The following is a 20,684-nucleotide window of genomic DNA, read 5'->3' as shown; positions in this document are numbered from 1 at the left end:
GCGGACATTACGTACCGCTCCGAGGTAGAGCCCGTGCCGCCTCCCCTCCCTGCCCGTACCACTCCATTCCCCGCTCCCGCCCGGCCGCCGCCGCAGCTCCCGCGAGCCCACACCGCGCATGCGCGAGCGTCGGCGCAGGCCCGGACCGCCCTCCAGCGGCGGCGCATGCGCAGGGAGCGGAGCGCGGCGCAGGAGGCGCGGTTTGTCTCCTGCCGGCGCTGGTAGCGGCTGCCGCTCCGGCCGCCCCCCGCCCCCGCTTCCTCTGAGGAGCGAATGGGAAGTCCGGCCCCGGCGCCCTCGGTAAGTCAGGCCCGTCGGGCTCGGGGGGCGGCGGGGGGCGGCCGGGCACCCTTCCTCCCTCCTCCCCCCCTCCTCCGGTCCCGTAGGCCTAGGGCTCGAGGCCCGGCGGTCCGGTCCAGACGACGGGGGCGGCCGCGGAGGAACGGGCCTTCTGCGCGGGGCGGGGCGGGGGGCGGCCGGCCGGGCCGCGGCCTGTGGGAGGACCCGCACCGAGCTCTGCCCGGCCCACGGCCCCCGGCCCGCCTCGGTTCCGCACACAAAAGGCGCTCCCCGCTCCTGGCAGCGCGTTTCCTATCGGCGCGTACTTAATTGGGCGCTTTCGCTCGGCCGCCAGTGTGACCGAGGTATAATGATCAAAATAATAGGGCCCTGTTACTGGCGACGGGCGATATCGTTTGGATCTTAATTGCTGGGTGTCGGAGTTACGAAGGAGTCGCGGTGCCGCTCGCGCTGTGCAGCCTTCGGGTGGAGGCGCCGCGAGGAGCGGGACGGCCCCGTGCAGAGTGCTGTGCGGGGGGCCGTGTCGTGCCGTGCTGTGTTGTTTTGTGTTGCCGTGCCGTGCTGTGTTGTGTTGCCGTGCCGTGCCGTGCCGTGCCGTGCCGTGCCGCCGCGCGGGGCTGCGCCGTGTCCGGGCACGAGGAAGGCAGCGCGCGGCGGCTGTTTGCGCTGAGGGAGAGCAGCTCTCCTTTCCTCGGGCAGCTGCACGAGTCCCGGCGCCGCGCCAGCTCTCCGTGCCGTCAGCCGAGTTTTGTTTTGGTCAGTGGCTGCGCTTGAGAACCAAAGCGTTTTGGGGTGTCTGGCTAGCTCGGCTCGATAAGTAGCGCTTTAAATGAAGTGCCGTTTGCGTTGGCTTTCGTCTCGTTAAGGAGTTGGTCTTTTGAAGGCAGGGGAAGGCAGAGGAAGGTACCAGGCACGCTGCTTTGTCAAACTTGGAGTTTATTTGATAGGGAGATTTTTCACGACTCATTTTTTTCTTCAAGAGCACCAGCGGTGGTCACACGGTGTGTGTCTGTGCCTGACGTGTTTCTGGTTAGTGTTGAGTGAACCTGCTTTATGTTCTGTGTGTATTGCGTTCTGAGGAAGATAGTATTACGTGTTGTGAACAGTGATGTGCTAGGAATAACGAATGCAGAAGAGCAGCTCCTTTGGGTAGCGGGGGCCATTCATTCTTGAAGCTACAATGAAAGTGGAAAAAAATACATTTTTTTTGTTATCTAGGGTCAGTTTAACTAGCTCGGAGGAATGTGTAATTTACAGACTATCCAAGAGTACTTTGTTAAAGGAACGTATGAGAGGTTGAAGTGAGTTTGTGGCAGTGAAGGTTTCATGTAATCTGACTGATGATGTGGAATGCTGCAGTAACTGCAAGGAGGGAGTAACTGAATTCTTACCAAAAAGTGTTCTTTCATGTAGTTACTGAAGAGTTGCAGTTACAAGTGATATTTGCCTTACCTGAATTTCTGTTTCTATGTGTTTCTTCAGCATATTCAGTAAAAACAAAAACAAAACACCATATACTATTGAGGATGCACCATGGTAATGGTCCTCAGAATGCCCAGCGCCAGCTCCAGCGGTCCAGGTCCTTCACGGGCAGTGAGGGAGAAGAGCAACAAGCAAATCTACCCCAGTCCCCTGCAGCTTCTTTCGCACCTTCTGCGAGTCCATCTGCACCCCAGTCCCCCAGCTACCAAATTCAGCAGTTTATAATGAGTAGAAGCCCAGTGGCTGGTCAGAATGTGAACATCACGCTGCAGAACGTTGGACCGGTGGCTTCAGGAAACCAGCAGATAACACTCACACCACTGCCAATTCCAAACCCGACATCGCCAAGTTTTCAGTTCAGCCCTCAGCAGAGACGGTTTGAGCATGGATCCCCATCGTATATTCAAGTCACGTCACCGCTGCCCCAGCAGGTTCAGTCCCAGAGCCCCACACAGCCCAGCCCTGTGCCAGTGCAGACGTTACCGAACGTTCGGGCAGGTACTCCAGGCCCCGGCTTGGGTATGTGCAGCCAGAGCCCTACTAGAGGATTTGTGGATGCCAGCGTGCTTGTGAGGCAAATCAGCTTGAGTCCTTCGAATGGTGGGCACTTTGTGTATCAAGAAGGGCCAGGAATTGCACAGATTGCTCAAGGAGCTGCAGCACAGGTGCAACTTCCATCTTCTGGGACACCTGCTACGGTAAGGGAGCGCCGGCTATCGCAACCTCATTCGCAGTCTGGTGGCACCATTCATCATCTTGGTCCTCAGAGTCCTGTAGCTAGTGGGGCAAACATGCAGTCCTTGACTAGCCCGGGCCATATTACAACAACGAGCTTGCCACCCCAAATCAGCAATATTATCCAAGGGCAACTTATGCAACAGCAGCAACAAGTGCTTCAAGGACAGCAGCTGAGCAGACCCATTGGCTACGACAGGGCTTCTGGGGGATTAATAGCCGGTGTTGGAGGCCCTGGTGCATTTGGGATGACTTCACCGCCCCCTCCCACAAGTCCTTCACGGGCCACAGTGCCGCAGGGGCTGTCAAGTCTTCCTCTTACGCCTACAGTTAATACGGCAGTGAAAAAGCAACCCAAAAAACTGGAGGAGATACCTCCTGCCAACCAAGAGACTGCCCAGATGAGAAAGCAGTGTTTGGATCACCACCACAAGCAAATGGAAATCCTTAAGGAAACTTTTAAGGAATGTTTGATTGAGCTGTTTTTCCTGCAACATCTTCAAGGGAATATGATGGACTTTTTAGCTTTTAAGAAGAAGCACTGTGTTCCCCTGCAAGCCTACCTGAGGCAAAATGACTTGGATCTAGAGGAAGAAGAAGAGGAAGAACAATCTGAGGTCATCAATGATGAGGTAAGAATCTGTTTGTTAATACTTTGGATTAAAGTAGTGGGTGAAGTTGTGAATTGCAACCTGAATTGCAAAGCATCAGCTAGTGTGATGGTACCTGAAAACTCATTTTTGTTGATGAAGTACAGCAGTTTTTTAAAATGCTTGGCTGAGAAAATGCCATTCTGCTTGGTGGTGTGATTGGACAAGCTGGTTTGAGCATGCCATCAGCTGCAAAGGCAAAGAACAGAGAGCTGAAAGCAACTTCCACTGTCCTAGTTAGTATGTAAGCCAGCACACAAATGTAGGTGGCTTTGCTATGGAAGCTGTTCTAAGCTTTCAGAATGAATGCGTTGTAGATTAAATTTCACATTCTAGACTTACATAAACCAAACAAGAGTAAGTAGAAAGCCTCTTAAGAGGTTAACCTTCATTTGGTTCTTGTGACTTCTAAGTGTAGACATTCCTGAGGCATAGTGTTGCTGTGGCCAGCGAGAAACCCTGAAGTAATCTAATTATAATGTGTATGAGTCTGTAGTAATGAATTAATTTATTTGGGCTGTCTTAGAGCTTTGTGCATGCATTGCAGTCTGAATGATAAAAATCAATTTGTGCTTAGACATGAGCTTCGTTCTTTTATGCAAAGATTTCAAATAACTATAGAGTTTTGGTGCACTGTTTACTACCGGCAGATGCCTTGCAGTCAGCTTGCTGCTAAGAGTGGCCCTCTTTGCAGTACAACTCTTCCTGCGTGTTTACACCTCCATGTGTAGATCCTGACCTGCAGCACAGTGTGCCTTTGGGTGCTGGAGCAATGCCTGTCTGGCCCATTACATGACAAGTGGCTGCAACAGTGTTGCTGTAACTGGTGGCACTGTGCAAATAAATACCTTCTGAAATTTGCAGAAGTAACTATGGGCGTAGATATGCCGGTTTGTAAAAAGATGAAACAAAACCAGTTATATAAAGAAATTTGTATTGCTTTGAAATATCCATGAGGAATCAGAGTGTTCAGGGAGCGTTGGTGCTTTTATATGTGCTTGCATCTCCAGCTGGAATTTGTGCAGAATTTTAATGTTATAATAGAGAAAGTGTAATTAGTTCATTGTTTTGCAGTTAAGTTTCTTGCCTAGGAAACCATTTCTTTCCACGTTCAGTAACGTCAAAGCTATTGACAGTGCAATCCAATGAGTTTTCACTCGGTGTGCATTTTGTCCAGTTGTTTGGGTGTTCTTCTTGCTTTTAACTACAGTATGTGGTTTTGAGAGAACTTGGGTGGATGTGAGTTGTACAAGGTCATTGAAATCAGTGGCACTGCTACAATTTGCATCAGTGGAGGCTTCACCCCTCGGCCTGTGCTGTTCAGACCCTCTTTTGTTTGTGACGGCCGTTTGTCAGTTTAACGCTGCAGAATTCTGCAGCCTGCAATGGGAAAAGTCTGTGTGTCTTCAAACGACGAATCCTTTTGAGAGGTTAAGACTTCTTTTGAGTATGTTCTTTGTGTTTTTTTTTTGTCTTCTCTTTTATTTCCCCCTCCCCTTCTTTATCACTTCCTGCTCAAGCAATGCGCTTCATCCCTTGCCTGGAGGGGCGATCGCTGGTGGCTCCAGGCAGAGCGAATGGTGGCTGTGCTCATCGCTTGAATAAATGTTGGAGCTCTCTTCAGTGCAAACTGTCTGTCATGCTGATTTGTTGTCTGTTAGGAGCAGCAGTCATTAAATTTAAACCACGCTTTTGTGTAAACTGGATTTACGGAAGGTTTCCAGCGGTGGGAAGCTGCTGTGGATAGTCGAGGCCGGCTCTGCTGTTTACAATGAGGCAGAGCTCGTCCCAGGCCACACTGCTGGCTGCCCGGCTGTCAGCCCCTCTTCAGTGAGGGGCCGTCCGTGTTGGGCAGTGAATGAAAAACAGCAACAAACAACAAAGCAACAATGAAGAAAAAAACTTTTAAAAAGAAAATGATTCTCCCTTCTTTTTTTTTCCCAAAATATTTCTCTCAGGTAAAGGTTGTGACAGGAAAGGATGGGCAGACTGGTACTCCTGTCGCTATAGCAACCCAGCTTCCTCCAAATGTTTCTGCTGCTTTTTCATCCCAGCAGCAACCATTTCAGGTACTTTTCAATGGTTCTAAAATGTAGTTTCATCCCAGATTTTTTTTCTTCATTCAGATTTGATATTTCTTAGATGAATTAGAATTTTCCCTAGAGCCCATCCCTTATCATCTAAACAAATCCAAAAACACTTTGCAATCTTCAAATGCATCAATATTAATGAAGCTCTGAGGAAGTTACATCTTTGTCTCCAGGTTGCTGGCTTATTTCATTAACTTTCAGCTTGAATGTTTTCGCTTTGGTTTGTTTGTCTTTTGTGTCCCTAATGCATTTGTTTCATTTGTGCATTCTGCATAGTGATAATATGGATTCTTTTGTCTGTGGCATTGTAATTGTGGATTTCTTCTAAATTTCTTTTTTTTTTCTTTATGTATTAAAGGTTTTGAGTATGAATAGAGAAGGTTTTGGTGATGCCTTCTGTGAAATGTTTCAAATAATGCTGATAACCCTCTAATGCTGTTTTTTAAATAACTCCTTTTCATTACCTCTGACATAGATGTTGGAAAGAAGAAACTGAAGTGCTTAACATCATCATTTAGGTCTTTTTTTTTCTTTTAACATGAAAGAACACTGAATAAAGCAGTAGATCTATAAATCTAATAGGAATTCTTTTTATTTTATTTTTTGTGGATCAGTGATGGTAGAAACTTCAAAGTGGAGCTGCTGTGTGCTTATGCAGCTGCCCTCAGCTCTGCGTTACCCAGACTGAGGAGTCCCATAGCCATTCCCTGGTTCCCCTGCAGCCACAGTTTTTACCTGTTAGATGAATTGTCCGCACTTAAAGATGTCCCACGATGAGTTGCTCTCCTGAGCCTCGCAACCTGTATGGACTGCACTGCCTTCCTCCTGGATGTGGAACAGGGAGAGTTCAATGCACTGTAGGGTGGGTTGTGTACTCGTGTGTAACAAGCAGACTGTTCTCAGTGTGATTTCAGCAGTGGGTTGCACAGTGACAGCTCACACTGACAGCTTGCTGCTATGGTCCATGCTGACATGTTTATGAAGTCCCATAGGTGCACAGGCTTCATCTAAGCTGTTCAAAGTGTGTCACACTGTACCAGGTTACTGATGGCAGTGGTTAGGTTTAGCTCTGGGCTCTGGCTACACCAACAAAGAAGTGCTGCTGGAAGCATTAGAGCATTTCAGAGGTGCTCTGGGGTATGTGCTAACATTGTATAAAACTGAGTGGATGTGATGATACCCTTCAGCCCCAACTGTTAAAAGCAAGTATCAGCTCTTCCCTTCAGGCTTTGTCTTTGTAACTGTTTACAGAGTAATAATCTGTCCTGGTGAGCATCATTCAAATTGGGTGTGTAAGTGCAGCACTTGGAATGATTACTGTGAGTGTGCTGCATAATCATGACCTCTGGAGAACTACATTATTTTAATTAAACTTAGGACAGTTTTAGTCTAACGTAAGTGGTATGTGACTGCAATTTGTAAAGACGTAATTCTTTGCTCATTGAAGTGCCTGGCCTGAATTAGGTGGTGATGATACAGACAGCTGGAGGCACGCACTTCAAAAAATGCCAATGGAAAATCCTGAGGTAGACATGCATCCTGAAAATGTCAGTGTGGCCATCCAGAGTAAGAGTGCAGATAAGACAGAGCAGCATTTGGAGCAGTGTGCAGAACGTATCTCCTCCAATTGGTGCTTCAGAAGGCATTGATTTCCAACAGCACGTAAGCAGGATTTGTTAATTAATTCAGGAACGTTGTACAAAATACATTTCTATGATTTGTTTTGAATAATTCTCTAAATATTTACGCAACTTATGCTCTGCCAGATGTTGGCCATTGAACTTGAAATGTGCTGCATGTTTGCCTTGTGATAAAACAAACACTTGAAAACTTGGTCCATACTGAGTTTGCTATGTGAGCACTGGGTGTGGGTGTGAGTCAGATGTTTTTAAAACCAAAATTCACATCTATGAGTGTGGCAGTATCCCTAGAGCAGCCACAAATGTCCTCACAGCACCGAAGAGATGGAAAGTTATTAATTCCAAGTTACTGATAGAATCTGAGTGCTATGAGATGTACAGACCTCAGAAGGCACTGTTTGAAACCCAGCCATTCTGGGTGGCCGTGGTAGGGTTATCGGTACTGTTCAGTGAAGCAATGGCGATAAAGGGTGGTGGCTGCTACAGTTAATTTCAGTATAGACTGGTGTTTATTTCCGTAGGCTTAACTTACATTGGCAGAATTTCTATTTAAAAATTAGAGAACAAAAAAGACCTGTGAGTAAACTAGAAGATTCTTCTGGGAAATTTCTGTCTTTGCTATGTTGTGATAATATTTCTTCACAATGGTTACTGTAGATGGATGTGGTAGAGGCTCTCACTGCAAACTGTGTGTAGAGAACTGGAGGAGGCTTAGGTTAGCTCTTTTTCTAGGGTGTAGAGGTTACAAAACAGGCTGCTTTTTCATTTTCTGGCAGAATCTCTGAAACCCTTTCTTCAGATAGCCCTTATTCTTCTCATGGTAAGTTTCATAGAAGAATATTGGACGTAGCATGGCAAAAATTGAGGAGAATTTAACAATAAGGTTCAGAAACATGGTGAACAGAGCTGGACTCCTACAAACACTGATGGCATTTATAACTTGCCAGTGAAGCTGAGAGCCCAGGGAGCATGGAGAGCAACCTATAGCCCCAAGTTTGTTTTGGTAAATCCTGCATGCGAGTCTGCTGTTTGGGTCTGACACTGAATGAATTTCCCAGGATATATTATCTGCCACCTTTGTCAGTATTAATTGTAGTAAAATTAAAGTTTTCCTGCACTGCATTATCTTGCTGAAGTTAAGTTCCAATTTGCTAAATGAAAGCCCCATGATTTGTTTTCCATCTTGATACCAGCAGTGCTTCTCAATTTGTAGCTCTAATTCATAGCTGTGTGATATTTATGCTCCTACAAAACATCTGCCATCTTCTGACATGCTCTGAGGTGACATTAGAGTTATAGCAATATTGTGTTTCTCTTCATAATATTACTTAATGAGTGTCATTTTGCCAACAAATACAAGTCTAGTGGCTGGAAAACTGGAATTGAAATTGGCAGATTGGCTGAGATTCTTTTACTCCATCTTTTATTCTTAGCCATTATTCCTGAAATACTTCAAGTCTACAGCTTGCGGAGCTCTATCCTGAGAGTGGCAGTGGGAGAGACCCAGTTCAGCTTAAAACTATCTTCAGGATGAGAATTAATTAGTTTATGATGTTTTGCAGTGAAAAGGATTAGCTTTCACAAATGCATTGGCTCTCTTATTTTTGTGTTGTCTTAATTATGACAGTTTCTGCATAAATTCTTTTTCCTCATCTACTTTCCCTTCTAATTAATCCTATAATGAAGACACAGTCTTTAATTTCTCTTGTCAACCTTTTATTGCAGCTCTAAAGCTATGTGAATGTTGTTCTAATTTCATTGCAGCCTTGTGCAGATGATAAAGAGAGGGTGATATGTAAATGAAAACATTCATTTATTAAAAATGAAACGAAATTGTAAAAGTGTACTGTGTGTAACCACCTTCTTCTGTTCAGTTGCAATTTTGAAGTTCCAACTGATCAAAGACTATCAGTGCAACATGGGCATCTGAAACCATCTGGCAGATATTGAAGCAGCCTTGCTTTCTTCACTGTACCACTGTTCTGAAGGCTTTGTTCTGTGATGGCCTCTTTAGATCTGTTTGTACATTAACATCTTGGTGCCAGACTATCTACAGGTTGAACTTTTGTGATTTGTTTTCTTTTTTTCCAATAGCAAACGCATACAGGGACTCCAGTAACAGGGACTGTGAACACCATAGAAATGGAGGCTTTTAAGAGACAGCAGACACTGACACCGGCAGGTATGTTTCTCAGGAAGAAGTTCAGTTTCTTTTCTTTATTACTTTTTTTTTCCAAACAGTTAATGGAGCCCACTGCTCAGTGGTTCTTGAAACACAATTTTTCCCAGGTCCTTAGGACTATTTGTTGTGAGTGGTGCTGCGTTTAGAGCGCGCTCTGCTCACAATACATAGGACTGGATCTGGCAAGCATGGAGGTGCTGTTAGGTTGCCTGTTCTGGCTAAGAAGATTGGAGACGGCCAGCTGGAAGTTAAAGGGACCCTGCCCTTGGAGCATCATCTTCATAAATGCTACACATGCATAGTAGTCATAGCTTTCTGAGCTAGTGTTGGAATCATGTGTAGTAGATTGCTTTGTAAAACAACCCATTCCATTGTACCATGCCATAAATGGAATTTGAATATCACAGATTCGTCTAAGAGACCACGAATTGAAGTGGGCCGTCATGGGATGGTTTTTCAGCATCCGGGTGTGGCTTCAGGAGTTCCGCTTCAACAGCTAATGCCAACGGCACAAGGTACTGTGTCACCACATGCCAATTGCACATTAATTTAACAAGGAGACGTTAGTGATGGGACTAGAAACTTGGGCTCCCGGCCTTCCAAGATCCTGGCCCCACCACCTACCTCTCCTTGTAAATTAATACTTGGTATGCAATGCCTGGTTCGTTTAAGGAGCTGAGTGACGGGCTCCAGAAGTGCATGTGGGCATGGAAATACGTCACAGATGCTGATGCAAAACATTTAATTTGAGAATTCTGGACCTGAGCCAATGGTTTGTGAAAAGGAAAACCTCCTCTAATTTGCAACTTTCAAGAAAAACTTTTATTCGTTATTTGTGCCAAACTTCAGGCTAAGCAATAGAGTCAATGTACTAAGAACTAAGTCTTATTTAGATTTAAGACAGTTATTTTAGGTTAAATTTCCATTTGCTCACCAGTCCTTTTTTTCTTTTTCTTTAAGTAGAGGACATTAAGAAGACATCTAATACTTTTTTTTTTATAGTTACCGTGCTCCAAATTGTAGTTGCGGTCCTGTGCATGAAATGTTTCATTGTTTATTGTACTAGTGATTTATTTTGTGATTGTGATGTGGTATTTTCAAGTGATCGTGTCTTGTGGCGAAGTAAGTAACAAATTAGTCTATTTGCAGTTGGTTTCCTCTTTATATGAGTAAAGAGCACTGGACCCTCTAATTTAATCTGGGTTGTGTTTCCTTTTGCTTTGTAGGTGGAATGCCTCCCACTCCTCAAACGGTGCAGCTGACTGGACAGAAACAGAGCCAACAGCAGTACGACCCTTCCAAAGGCCCTCCTGTGCAGAACGCAGCAAGTCTGCATACGCCGCCGCCGCAGCTGCCAGGGAGGCTGCAACCTGTGAATGTCCCCATGACGTCTCTTCCAGCTGCACTGCAGATTTCGCAGCAGCAGCCACAGATAGTGGAATCTCCGACTCAGCCCCAGATTCAGGTGAAGATCCAGCCCCAAAGCGTACCCCTGACTTCCGCTCCACTTCCAGCTCCACTTCAGCAGCAGGTGCCACCAGCAATCCATGTACAAGGGCAGACACCAAACCAAGTGTCGCAGCCTCAAGCTACAATACAGCAACAGGTATGTGAACGTCGTTGAGGTGAGAATAAATCTGTATTCGTGCTCAGTACAGTGTAAGAACATTGTCTTGAAAATACGTGCCAAATATTAGTATTTTAAAATTAATGCATCTAGGGGTAACCTGCAGACAACAAGTCTTTCCTTATACAAATGCAGGTGTGGTTTTTTTTAACGGAATTAAAGTCTTCATTGCATTTTGCTGAAGTGTAGACTAAGACAGTGATGAATACCAAACTCATCACTAACAGATGCGTTTCTTGGGCAGGCTGTGACTCTGACACGACCATCTGCAGATCCCGTTCAGACTTCTCAGCGTCTTACAGCAAATATACTACCGCCTACCTCGTCCGTTGCGCCAGCAGCTATCTCAGGCACAGCACCGCCTTCTACATATCCAGTACAAACAAACAGGACCTCTCCCGCAACTAACAAGTCCCTATCTCCTATTGCATCAAAACCCCCAGGCTTAGCGGTGGCAGCAGCACCTAAATCACAAAGTCCAGCTCAGAATGCAGCAGTATTGCCACAGGACAATTCTCAAGACAAGCTTGCTGAGCAAGTCAAGCTGGTAAGTATATATTTTTTTTCTGAAAACCTGTGAACAGTTAACACATACATAACAGTTAATACAGGCAGCGTGCTTTAAATTTGACAACAGCACAGAGAACTTAGTTGTTGTTTTTTGTTTTTATTTTTCATCACAAAATCAAGTTGTATTAATTAAGATATATTTATCTTCTGTGTTTCGCTGTGGATAAATATAGCTGCAGTTTTATTTAAAAATGGATGATTGGATTGCAGCTTACTTGTCTTGTAAATTGCTTACTGGGCTCCCTGTGAGTCTTTTTGTCCTGCTATTTAACAAGTACCTCTTCTAGTAAAGGTTAAAGTACTCTTTTTTTGCACAGGCTGAATTTAGTTTAATATTGTTTCCTTTAATGCAGTGTTCAGACTTTAGTTTTGTATCATGCTGTTACACTTTTTTTTTTTTTTTTTTTTTGCTGTCAATGTATATTGATGGAGTGTGAGCAGTTATTTTTGTATTTGGCTATTTTAAGTGTATTCTGCAGCTTCTTTTAACTATATGCACTTCTTTTTAAGGAAAACCAAATCCATCAGCGAATAGCAGAACTCAGGAAGGAAGGCTTATGGTCCCTGAGGCGATTGCCTAAACTCCAGGAGGCTCCAAGACCCAAATCTCACTGGGATTATTTGCTGGAAGAAATGCAATGGATGGCGACTGATTTTGCCCAAGAGAGAAAGTGGAAGATGGCAACTGCTAAGAAGGTACTTGAGAAACTTACGGTTTTGAATCAGAGCAGTTGATCTTGGTATCATTCAGCTTTATAGCAAAGCTGTTTAAATGTGGTCATTGTTTTTTCTCTTTTCCTCTGTAGCTATAAGTGATAGGAATAAAGTACTGATCTTTCACTTAAAGGAGAAGCCATGCTGTCAGCTTTGTATATTCTGACATTTGACACAGACTTGATCATTTTATTGGCTATAAATGCATATAATAGTTTTTGGGTTTTGTGGGCTTTATTCCTCTGTACGTAACCTACTGAGGGGACTCAGTAATTATAGTAACTTTGTCATATTTAAACGTTATGGCTGTTGTGCCTATTTCATGTACCAATTATTCCCTCTCAGTGAAGAGAAGGGTGGCATTTTGTAAATAACTTCCATCGGATATGCTTGTCTTTTTAATTCTCTCTTCATCTAAGAAAAAACTGTAGGAGAAAATGTAGAGTACTGGGGCAGCAGTTACAGAATTGTTTCTGTAGGGGAAGAGGGTAATACAGCAGGTATAACCCATTTAGCGATGGGATGAAAATTGGTGTGATGAAATATGTATAATCTGCTTACTTAAAATAAGCGTGCAGGACAGATATGAGATGATCCTTCCCTTGGCAATGTGCTTCAGAACTCTGGAAGTCAGCATGTTAGGGGCCTCCATTTGGATCAGCATTTAGCAGCCACTGACTTGTCATTCATGTTTGTACTTTTCAAACTCTTCTACCTTTGGTCTCTTGACATTTTCTGCTGTGATTTCTATGACTTGTAATGTGCTAATTCTCATGTTTCTACTTCCTGTATTGAGTAAAACGAGTGAATTTGGAATTCCTTCTTGTATTTTCCTTTTTCCTTTGCTTTTATTGTCTGTTGTTGTACTGACATGGTAAGAATTAGTAATAATGGAGCTAAGTGCTAACATATTTTAAAACTGCTGTCAACATCTGCCTGCTACTAACTAACATAAACTTAAGAAATGCAATGATGTGTATTCTGAAATAAGCTAATTCAGTATTCATGGTGTTGCAGATGGTAAGAACTGTGGCCCGTTATCATGAGGAGAAGAAACTTAATGAAGAGCGAGCTAAAAGGGAGGAACAAAACAAACTAAGGCGAATTGCTGCATCAATTGCCAGAGAAATAGAATACTTCTGGTCCAACATTGAGCAGGTAAAATATCAACTTACTGGTATGTCAGTGGGTTACACTGTTTGTTTGTTTTTTTTCAGTCTTCAGTAATGTATTTATAAAAGTGAAGCATTTTATTAGACTTTATTTGCCTTTCAGGTTGTTGAGATAAAACTGCAAATTGAATTTCAAGAGAAAAGGAAAAAAGCTTTGAATTTAAAGAAAATTTCAAGAAAAGGTAATTGTGTTTCTTTTTGTAAGAAATTCAGTATGAATTCTGTTGCTGTTTCACATGATTTCATCCAGTGGATTTTCATCTTGCTGGTAATAGAGTTGTGCATGAGTTGTGCACCTATGCTAATAGGTCATGGTCAGATCTGAGCTGCAAGTTATGGTAATTTTTTCTACTTGATTTTGTTAGTACCAATTCTGTTTACTGTTGAATGCTTTTAGAAGTTAATGTAAGAAGTGTAAAATGGCTAAATGACTAGTAGAGTCATAAAGTGGTGTGGGTTGGAAATGATCTTAAAGCTCATCTAGTTCCAACCTCTCTGCCACAGGCAGTAACACCTCCCATTTAGAGCAGTTTGCCCAAAGCCCCATCCAGCCTGGCCTTGGACCCTTTAAGGGATGGGGCATCCACAGCTTCTCTCAGCAGCTTGTTCCACTGCCTTACCACTCTCATGGTAAAGAATTTCTTCCTGCTGTCTAATCCAACTCTACGTTCTTTAGTTTAAAACCATTACTCACTCACATCAAGAGTAATAATTTTACAGGTAAGGATGCAAAACCTTCAGAGGACCTTTTTCCAATAAAAGAAGGTGAAATGGTAAGTCCTTCTGTCTCTTTAAAAATGAATAAAGAGTTTAAATGTGCTAGCCTGTATGACAGCCAGTTTTGATAAACATGAAGCATCTTCCCTGAGTATACAGTGCTGACAGGCAGATTTCTGTGAAGTTACTGTCATTTGAAAATATTGGATTGTGGCTGATATGTGTCTGTTAAAGGAAATATGCGTATTTATTCAGTGGCTTTGAATCAGTCACTTTAAGACAAAAAAAAAGTACATTGAGTGAGTGCCAGGCCTTTTTTTGGGCAGGAATTTCTTCTGCTGTAGCCAGCGGTGAACTCTGTGAGACATGAAAGTGTGTATTTGTCTGTTCTTCAGCCTACTAGTTTATCTGCTGACATAGGTAGGTGTATGTTACAGAGTGGATTAAACTGAACAGAACTTAAATATCTTTAGCCCTAGATGAAATGTGTAATAGGACTCTGTAAGGGAACCGTTAGGTCAGGGCTTAAACCGCTGATTGAGCACCTGGTGAAGGGGTGTGGCTGGCCCAGGGAGCACAGGCAAATTGTTTGCACCTGTGCTCCCCACATGAGCAGAAGGCGTGGAGCTGCCCTGGGCTCATATAAGGGCCAGCTGCTGTAGGAAGTGCAAGTCTTCGACCTGGGCTGCTTCTTGAGAGTGAGTGCTGTACAGCCAGAGGGCCCCTTCACCAGTTGGGTGAGCTCAGCTCTGCTTTCTGTATGTGACTGTTAGCCTACCTGTGAATACTTTGCCTTCTGTTACCAAGAACCCTTTAGAAGTGATTTTGCTTCTTCATGAGCAGAGCAGACTCCTTGAGTCCATCTGTACAACTCGGGGGGGGGGGGGGGACGAGGAATAGGTAAGGGATTGTTCTGTGGCTCTGAGCCATCTGGTATGACACAGATGATGCCTACTTGCTGAAATGCTCCCCTGTCTCTAAGCAGAATGCTTGCATCTGCATTTTCTGTTGGGAACAAGCTTTAGCATGTGCTTCAGCTCAGCTATGGGCCCAGCACTGTCTGTGGCTGCTAATTTGCACAGGCTGAGCCATGCTGTGGTGTATGTTGGACACTTGAGATTGAGTGATTGCAGACCAGCACGGAAGCCTGCATGTTATCTTTTTTCTATTGACTAGCAAATACTTGAGTCTTTGATTCCAACCATGATAGAAGTTTTGTGCCTCAGTACTGCTTCTAAGAGAAAGAGTCTGCTGCTACTCTGTGCCACAGCTGGGCCACAAACATTTGAAATGGCTAATTGCAGGCTGTCTTCAGTACAGGGGCAGAGTGTCTGCATCTGTGTAAGTGGGCCAGGTGGAAACGTATAGCTGAGAGCTATTAACGGTCTTCTGAACCTGAGGTGGTCATTTGTTTTTGCAGTGTGCTTTTGCAGGTGGTGCTCAGGCTGAGAGTAACTAGTAGGTCACTAAGTAAAGCAGATGGATATGTACTGACTCCAAAGGGAATTTTTATTTTTGAGCTTACTGAAAGTGTACATGTTTTATATGAAATTACAGGGTTTGATGTGCACTGCAAAAAAACCTTTTATCTTGGTTCTTAATATAAAAATGAGAGTTTGGCAACAAATAATGGGGAGAAAGTAATTGATTTTGACATGGATACTGCGAAGGTATTTCCAGTTTTGTTCTGTTTTTGTGTGACCAGGGAAGTGTTAGTATGTGTTCAATATCTATTAGTGATTGTTGCTGTCATTGCAAGGCACTTGCATTCATTAAAAATACAAAAATACAAAAAAAAATCCTAGCTTTGTTTTCTCTGTGATCTTAAATATTTTATTTATTGAATGCTAGGGTTCTTCATCATCTGGGAGGAAAAGAAAGGCAAGCACATCTTTGACTGATGAGGAAGGTATGTCACTTTTCAAAGTTTTGCGTCTACAGTATAGTATGTAAGTTGTATATTAAAACCTTGAAGCCAGTGGTGTTCAGTCCATTATTGCATGGACTCAATGTTTTTCACAAAACAAATACCAGCACTGATCCATTTCCTGGATCAAATAGTCAACTGTGGAAAGAGCTTCATTGAAAACTTGGAAATAAAACTTTTCCTGGAAACAAAATGCCATCTTTGCTGGTAGATCTTAATTCAGTGTCTCCTCGTTCCTTTGATTCTCAAACCTTACTAGTGGCCTTAAACTTCTGTTGAAGCTGTCGGACTGAATAACCATCCTCTTCAGTGACTTGTGGAGACATCTGTGTCATGCTTCTAACAAGGAAAATCCCCAGTTTAAAGCTACAAAGTAACCTCTGGGGGGCCACTGTGAGCCAGCGCTAGGCTGTTCTGCCTTTTTTCTCAAGACACAAACACTTCTCTCCTTTTCACATAAAGAATTTTTAACTTCCAGGCATAGCTACTTTCAGATTTTCTTGTTTTCTGTCTACACATCTCATTCTTTTGGAAACCTGCTTATGTGATATTCTGCTAGTACGCTTGAAGGATGCATAGCTGTAAACTTTCTGAATTGTAGTGTAATTTGAATGCCACAGTTAGCGTTTGTTTTGATTTTAGTTGAAGATGAAGAAGAAACAATTGAAGAACAAGAAGCTAAAGAAGGAAATATAAACCATCAAACTGAATTGTCTAATCTAGTTAAAGAAGGTAAGTGTGTAGCTCCACTCCTCTCTCTGGAGAGTTCTAAAACAGGTGAGAACATGCTGTAGTTATTTTATTTGTAAATAAAATTACTTTATGGGATGATGATGGACATCTGTTCTTGATGAAGTAGTTTGAGTCCTTAACTAGTTATCAAGCAAGGTAGCTTGAGGGGAAAAAAAGAAAGTATTTCATTGCTTTTCTTTCACACCAAAAGACTCTCAGCCTAAGTTTTAGTTATGCGTATTAAATACTGAAAAACAGTATTGTGTCAGACTGAATATAAACAATTTGTCATCAGCTGTCTTGAGTACTCATCTCAGTGGGGTTTTGTGATGCACCTGGTAAGTCCGAAAGATGCAGAAGGGCTGGTCTTGGGGGGTATAAGTGCTTGGAAGGTAAGGGGCTTTGAGACAAGGTGATTGGGCTGGCAGTTTGCTTTCTTTAGCAACTTAACAATAGCTGCTGTACAGAGCTTGGCGTATGCAAGTGTCCCATAGGGATCACTTCAGTTACTGTGGTAAAAACCTTGATGATTTTCAGAGGCAGGCTGCCCATTAAGCTAGGCCTGCTTGGCAATTAATATACAGTTTCCAAATCCATTTGTTTGGTCTGTTTGGCAGCTTAGTGGCTGCAGCCAGCTGGCCAGTTGGAGGGATTATAACTCTTGGCTGGTCAGCTAAGTTCCTAATTAGAATGTTTCTTGATTGATTGGCCTTTAACAACATGTACATTCCTACCTCGACAAATCAAAAAAAAGGATCGTAGAAATTCTGGTCAACGGGGTTGAGGTGCAGATCAGTTTTGAAGCTCTGAAGTCTTCAATTGTCTTTCAGCCCCTTTGATTTGTTGCCTCTCCCTTTCCAACCAGTAACTTACTGTCAGTTTGGATCTTGGGTTGTAGTGTAGTAAAAAGCAAGCTGGTTGAGCAAACTATTTGGTGTAATGCCAAGTGTTCTCTGTAATCTGGGTCATTAAATAAATACTGCTGTCCTCCAAGTAGTAATTACCTCTTCAATTAACTTCTGATTAGAGGACTGGTTTTAAACAAGTGAAGAATGTCACGAGATTAAAAATAATGATATAATTTATTAAATGCTTTGGTATTTATAAATTTACATGTGTTAATGACTTGCAGCTGAATTACCTCTGGATGATTTGCTGAAGATGTATGAAGGTGCCTTTTCTGAAAGTTTTCACTGGCCTCAGCCTAAACCTGACAGTGAAGAGGACAGCAGTGAGGAAGGTGATTACTTTTTGTCTCAAAGAAAATATTAACTTAAAAGGTGAAGCAGCTTGAACGACTCCCAGGGTCTCTGTTAAAAGACAAGGGAAAACAAATATTGAGTGAATCATATCTGAAATTATTTTTAAGTGATGAGCAACGTTCTCTACAAAAATGAATGTAAAATACAGTGACTTTCTGACTAAACATTTAGGAAGACTTAGATTTGTTCCTGTTCCTATTAAATATTTTTAGATAATGGTCCGTGAGGAATTTCTCTTTTTTCCATTACTTGGTTTATGAAAAGGGAATAAAATTTGCCAGCTTCAGAGTTGCATGTGAGACTCTCAGAAACAAGAGTGAGCAATAAAGGAACCTCTCCACACTGAATAAAACAGTGCACATAATAGTTATTATTACACAGTTGCCATCTGTTCTACACTGAAGTGGTGATAAAATGAAATATTTAAAGATAGGTTTTAGGTATTATGAAAAGATCTTTATAGAAGTTGAAAAAAAGCTACTGGTCCTGTTCACCTACTGAATGGTGAACGTCTAGAGCATGCTGCGTTCCCAAGCTTAAGTTTCTTTCATTTTAGCTTGTGATCTTCTCCCTGTACTCAGCTCTTCTCCCAGGGAACAGATGAGGCGAGAAGAAGAAATGGCCTCAAGTTGTGCCAGGGGAGGTTTGGGTTGGGTATTAAGAAACTCTTCCACTCTGAAAGAGTGGTCAGACACTGGAGGAGGCTGCCCCTGGTAGTAGTGGAATCCCTGGAGGTGTTCCGGAAACATGTAGGTGTGGTACTCAGGGACATGGTTTAGCGGGCAATATTGGAAGTAGGTGTACAGTTGGATTACATGATTTTGGAGATCTTTTCCAACCTTAATGATTCTAGGATTCTGTTTTATGATCATATAACTGTTTCCTTTTAGACCCCTAACTGAATGCTAGCCAGCTCAATTACTTTGTGTAGCTGATTCTTAAGTTTATATTTATTTTCAATGCCAGTGTCATTTATGTTTCACAGAAATGGATGACCATATGTCTGATAGGGAAAGTCCTCAGAAGGAAGTTGTCCTCATAGACTCGCTTCTCAGCATTGACCAGTACAAGAGTATAGACAGATCAAGCCCTCCAAAGAAGCACATGCGAGACATATCAGAAGTTGCTGCAGCAGCAGAGGTGCTGTTACCTAAAGGCAGCTCTAGGATAACAACAGCGGTAAAACTCCCTATTTTCTGCTACTGTGTGTGTTTTACATACAGAATGCCTTCTGTGTGATTTAGCAGATTTTAGCCATAAATTACAGTAAATATTTTCTATTTATTGAACCGTAGAATGAATATGTTTTGTTACATGCTCTGTGAATTTAACTAGAAGTAACAATTCATTCTCACTACAGGTAAAATACAATACTCCATCCCTATTATATGGGCCTCTCAGAGAATATCAGAAGATTGGACTGGATTGGTTAGCAAAACTGTATAGGAAAAATCTCAACGGCATTCTGGCAGATGAGGCTGGGCTTGGAAAAACAGTGCAAATTATTGCCTTTTTTGCACACTTGGCTTGTAATGAAGGTATATGAATTTACATTATCTAAATCTCACAATTTTAGATAGGTACTGGGCAAGCATTATCTTTGTCAATTGTAGTCTAAGAACACAAGTAGGACAAAGCTTGTGGAACTAATATCTTTTATTGGAGATAACAAATAGATTAGTCACTTAATTTCTTCTGATGTTGTTGAATCTCACTTTTAACAACGAATTTAGTAATGCTTCACTTTAAAAAATCAGGGTTGAAGATAAGTCAATGTAAATGATCAGGAGTCTCTTCCTGTTTTTAAACTGTAGGTAACTGGGGTCCTCACCTTGTTGTTGTACGGAGCTGTAACATACTGAAATGGGAGCTGGAACTGAAACGCTGGTGCCCAGGGTTAAAGATTCTGCTCTACTTTGGCAGCCAAAGAGAACTAAGGGCAAAGAGACAGGTATTGTATTTTGCAACTCTTACACTGTTATGTTTTTCATTTTAGATGACAAGACTTTTAACCTGTATTTATCTGTATGTTCTTTCCACCTTGATGGGGTATGAAAAGTTTTTAGGACTACAAGTTGCTTTGCAAGAAGATTTATATTTATCTCTTCTAGGTTTGTGAAGCATCTTTGTAACTCCCTTGGTATTGATGAACACATGCAGTACTTAATCTCCTTTCTGAACTGGCTGCAATTTAAGGCTCTATTTTAGAATTATTTGGGTCGAGTGTTCTGCCTCAACTTTTCTGTCTTGTCATTTCTTTCCTCTTCTGTAGGAATGGTCAGAACCCAACAGCTTTAATGTGTGTATCACTTCCTACAAGCAGCTATTCAAAGGCCACCCAGCATTTATGAAAATGCGATGGAAATACTTAATAGTAGATGAGATGCAACAAATTAAGAACATGACTGAGAAACACTGGGAAGCACTTTTCAGTCTGCGCAGGTATGGAGTAGAGCGTTATTTTTGTTCTGGCAGTGGGTTTTTTCTTTCTTAATGTCTCATGAGTTTTCTGTTCAAAAGAAAGCTGTAAGAATACTATGGTCGGTCCAAATTCCCATACCCTTTAGCAACACTCAGCTGTAGAGGTACCACTACTTGAAACGGCGTGAATACAGAGAAATGCTTGGGATCTTTTAGTTGTCTCTACTGTAACAATAGCACTCCTCTTTGCTGATAATCTGGGCTTCAAACCTGTTTCTCTTGTATGTTCTGGTATTCTGCAGTGAAGAAGCTAGTTTGATGGTATATTCAAGATTTAAAAAGATAAATTATCCTAGATTGAATGTAATTAGCACTACTTATTTCTGGCAGACCTAAAGCTGCAATATTTGAACATTGGTCTCATCTTTATAATGATGCTATATTAGTTAAAAATGTTCTCTTA

General features: G+C 42.5%; 1 protein-coding gene across 20 annotated transcripts in view; it reads left to right on the top strand.

Moving 5' to 3' along the window:
* The first annotated feature begins 160 nt into the window (after positions 1 to 160).
* Positions 161 to 20,684, top strand: part of EP400 (E1A binding protein p400) — a 45,799-nt gene continuing 25,275 nt past the window's right edge. For 15 of the 20 annotated variants that reach the window (XM_040648337.2, XM_040648335.2, XM_015275643.4 and 12 more), the window contains exons 1-18: positions 161 to 300; positions 1,783 to 3,149; positions 5,126 to 5,236; positions 8,992 to 9,079; positions 9,487 to 9,594; positions 10,306 to 10,685; positions 10,951 to 11,253; positions 11,787 to 11,972; positions 13,008 to 13,148; positions 13,266 to 13,344; positions 13,883 to 13,935; positions 15,731 to 15,788; positions 16,449 to 16,538; positions 17,671 to 17,778; positions 18,786 to 18,979; positions 19,161 to 19,338; positions 19,615 to 19,751; positions 20,073 to 20,242. In XM_040648337.2, coding sequence (XP_040504271.1) covers positions 1,827 to 3,149; positions 5,126 to 5,236; positions 8,992 to 9,079; positions 9,487 to 9,594; positions 10,306 to 10,685; positions 10,951 to 11,253; positions 11,787 to 11,972; positions 13,008 to 13,148; positions 13,266 to 13,344; positions 13,883 to 13,935; positions 15,731 to 15,788; positions 16,449 to 16,538; positions 17,671 to 17,778; positions 18,786 to 18,979; positions 19,161 to 19,338; positions 19,615 to 19,751; positions 20,073 to 20,242 — 3,707 coding nt within the window. In that variant the 5' untranslated portion in view covers positions 161 to 300; positions 1,783 to 1,826. Of the gene's footprint in view, positions 645 to 1,782; positions 3,150 to 5,125; positions 5,237 to 8,991; positions 9,080 to 9,486; positions 9,595 to 10,305; positions 10,686 to 10,950; positions 11,254 to 11,786; positions 11,973 to 13,007; positions 13,149 to 13,265; positions 13,345 to 13,882; positions 13,936 to 15,730; positions 15,789 to 16,448; positions 16,539 to 17,670; positions 17,779 to 18,785; positions 18,980 to 19,160; positions 19,339 to 19,614; positions 19,752 to 20,072; positions 20,243 to 20,684 lie in introns of all 20 variants that reach the window. The other 5 variants (XM_015275645.4, XM_040648329.2, XM_040648323.2 and 2 more) reach the window with 4 other exon arrangements.

The sequence above is a fragment of the Gallus gallus genome, chromosome 15 (assembly GCF_016699485.2).
Source record: "Gallus gallus isolate bGalGal1 chromosome 15, bGalGal1.mat.broiler.GRCg7b, whole genome shotgun sequence".
Lineage (NCBI taxonomy): Eukaryota > Metazoa > Chordata > Aves > Galliformes > Phasianidae > Gallus > Gallus gallus.
The sequence above is the reverse complement of the archived record's forward strand: the minus strand, read 5'-3'. Positions and strand labels throughout refer to the sequence as shown.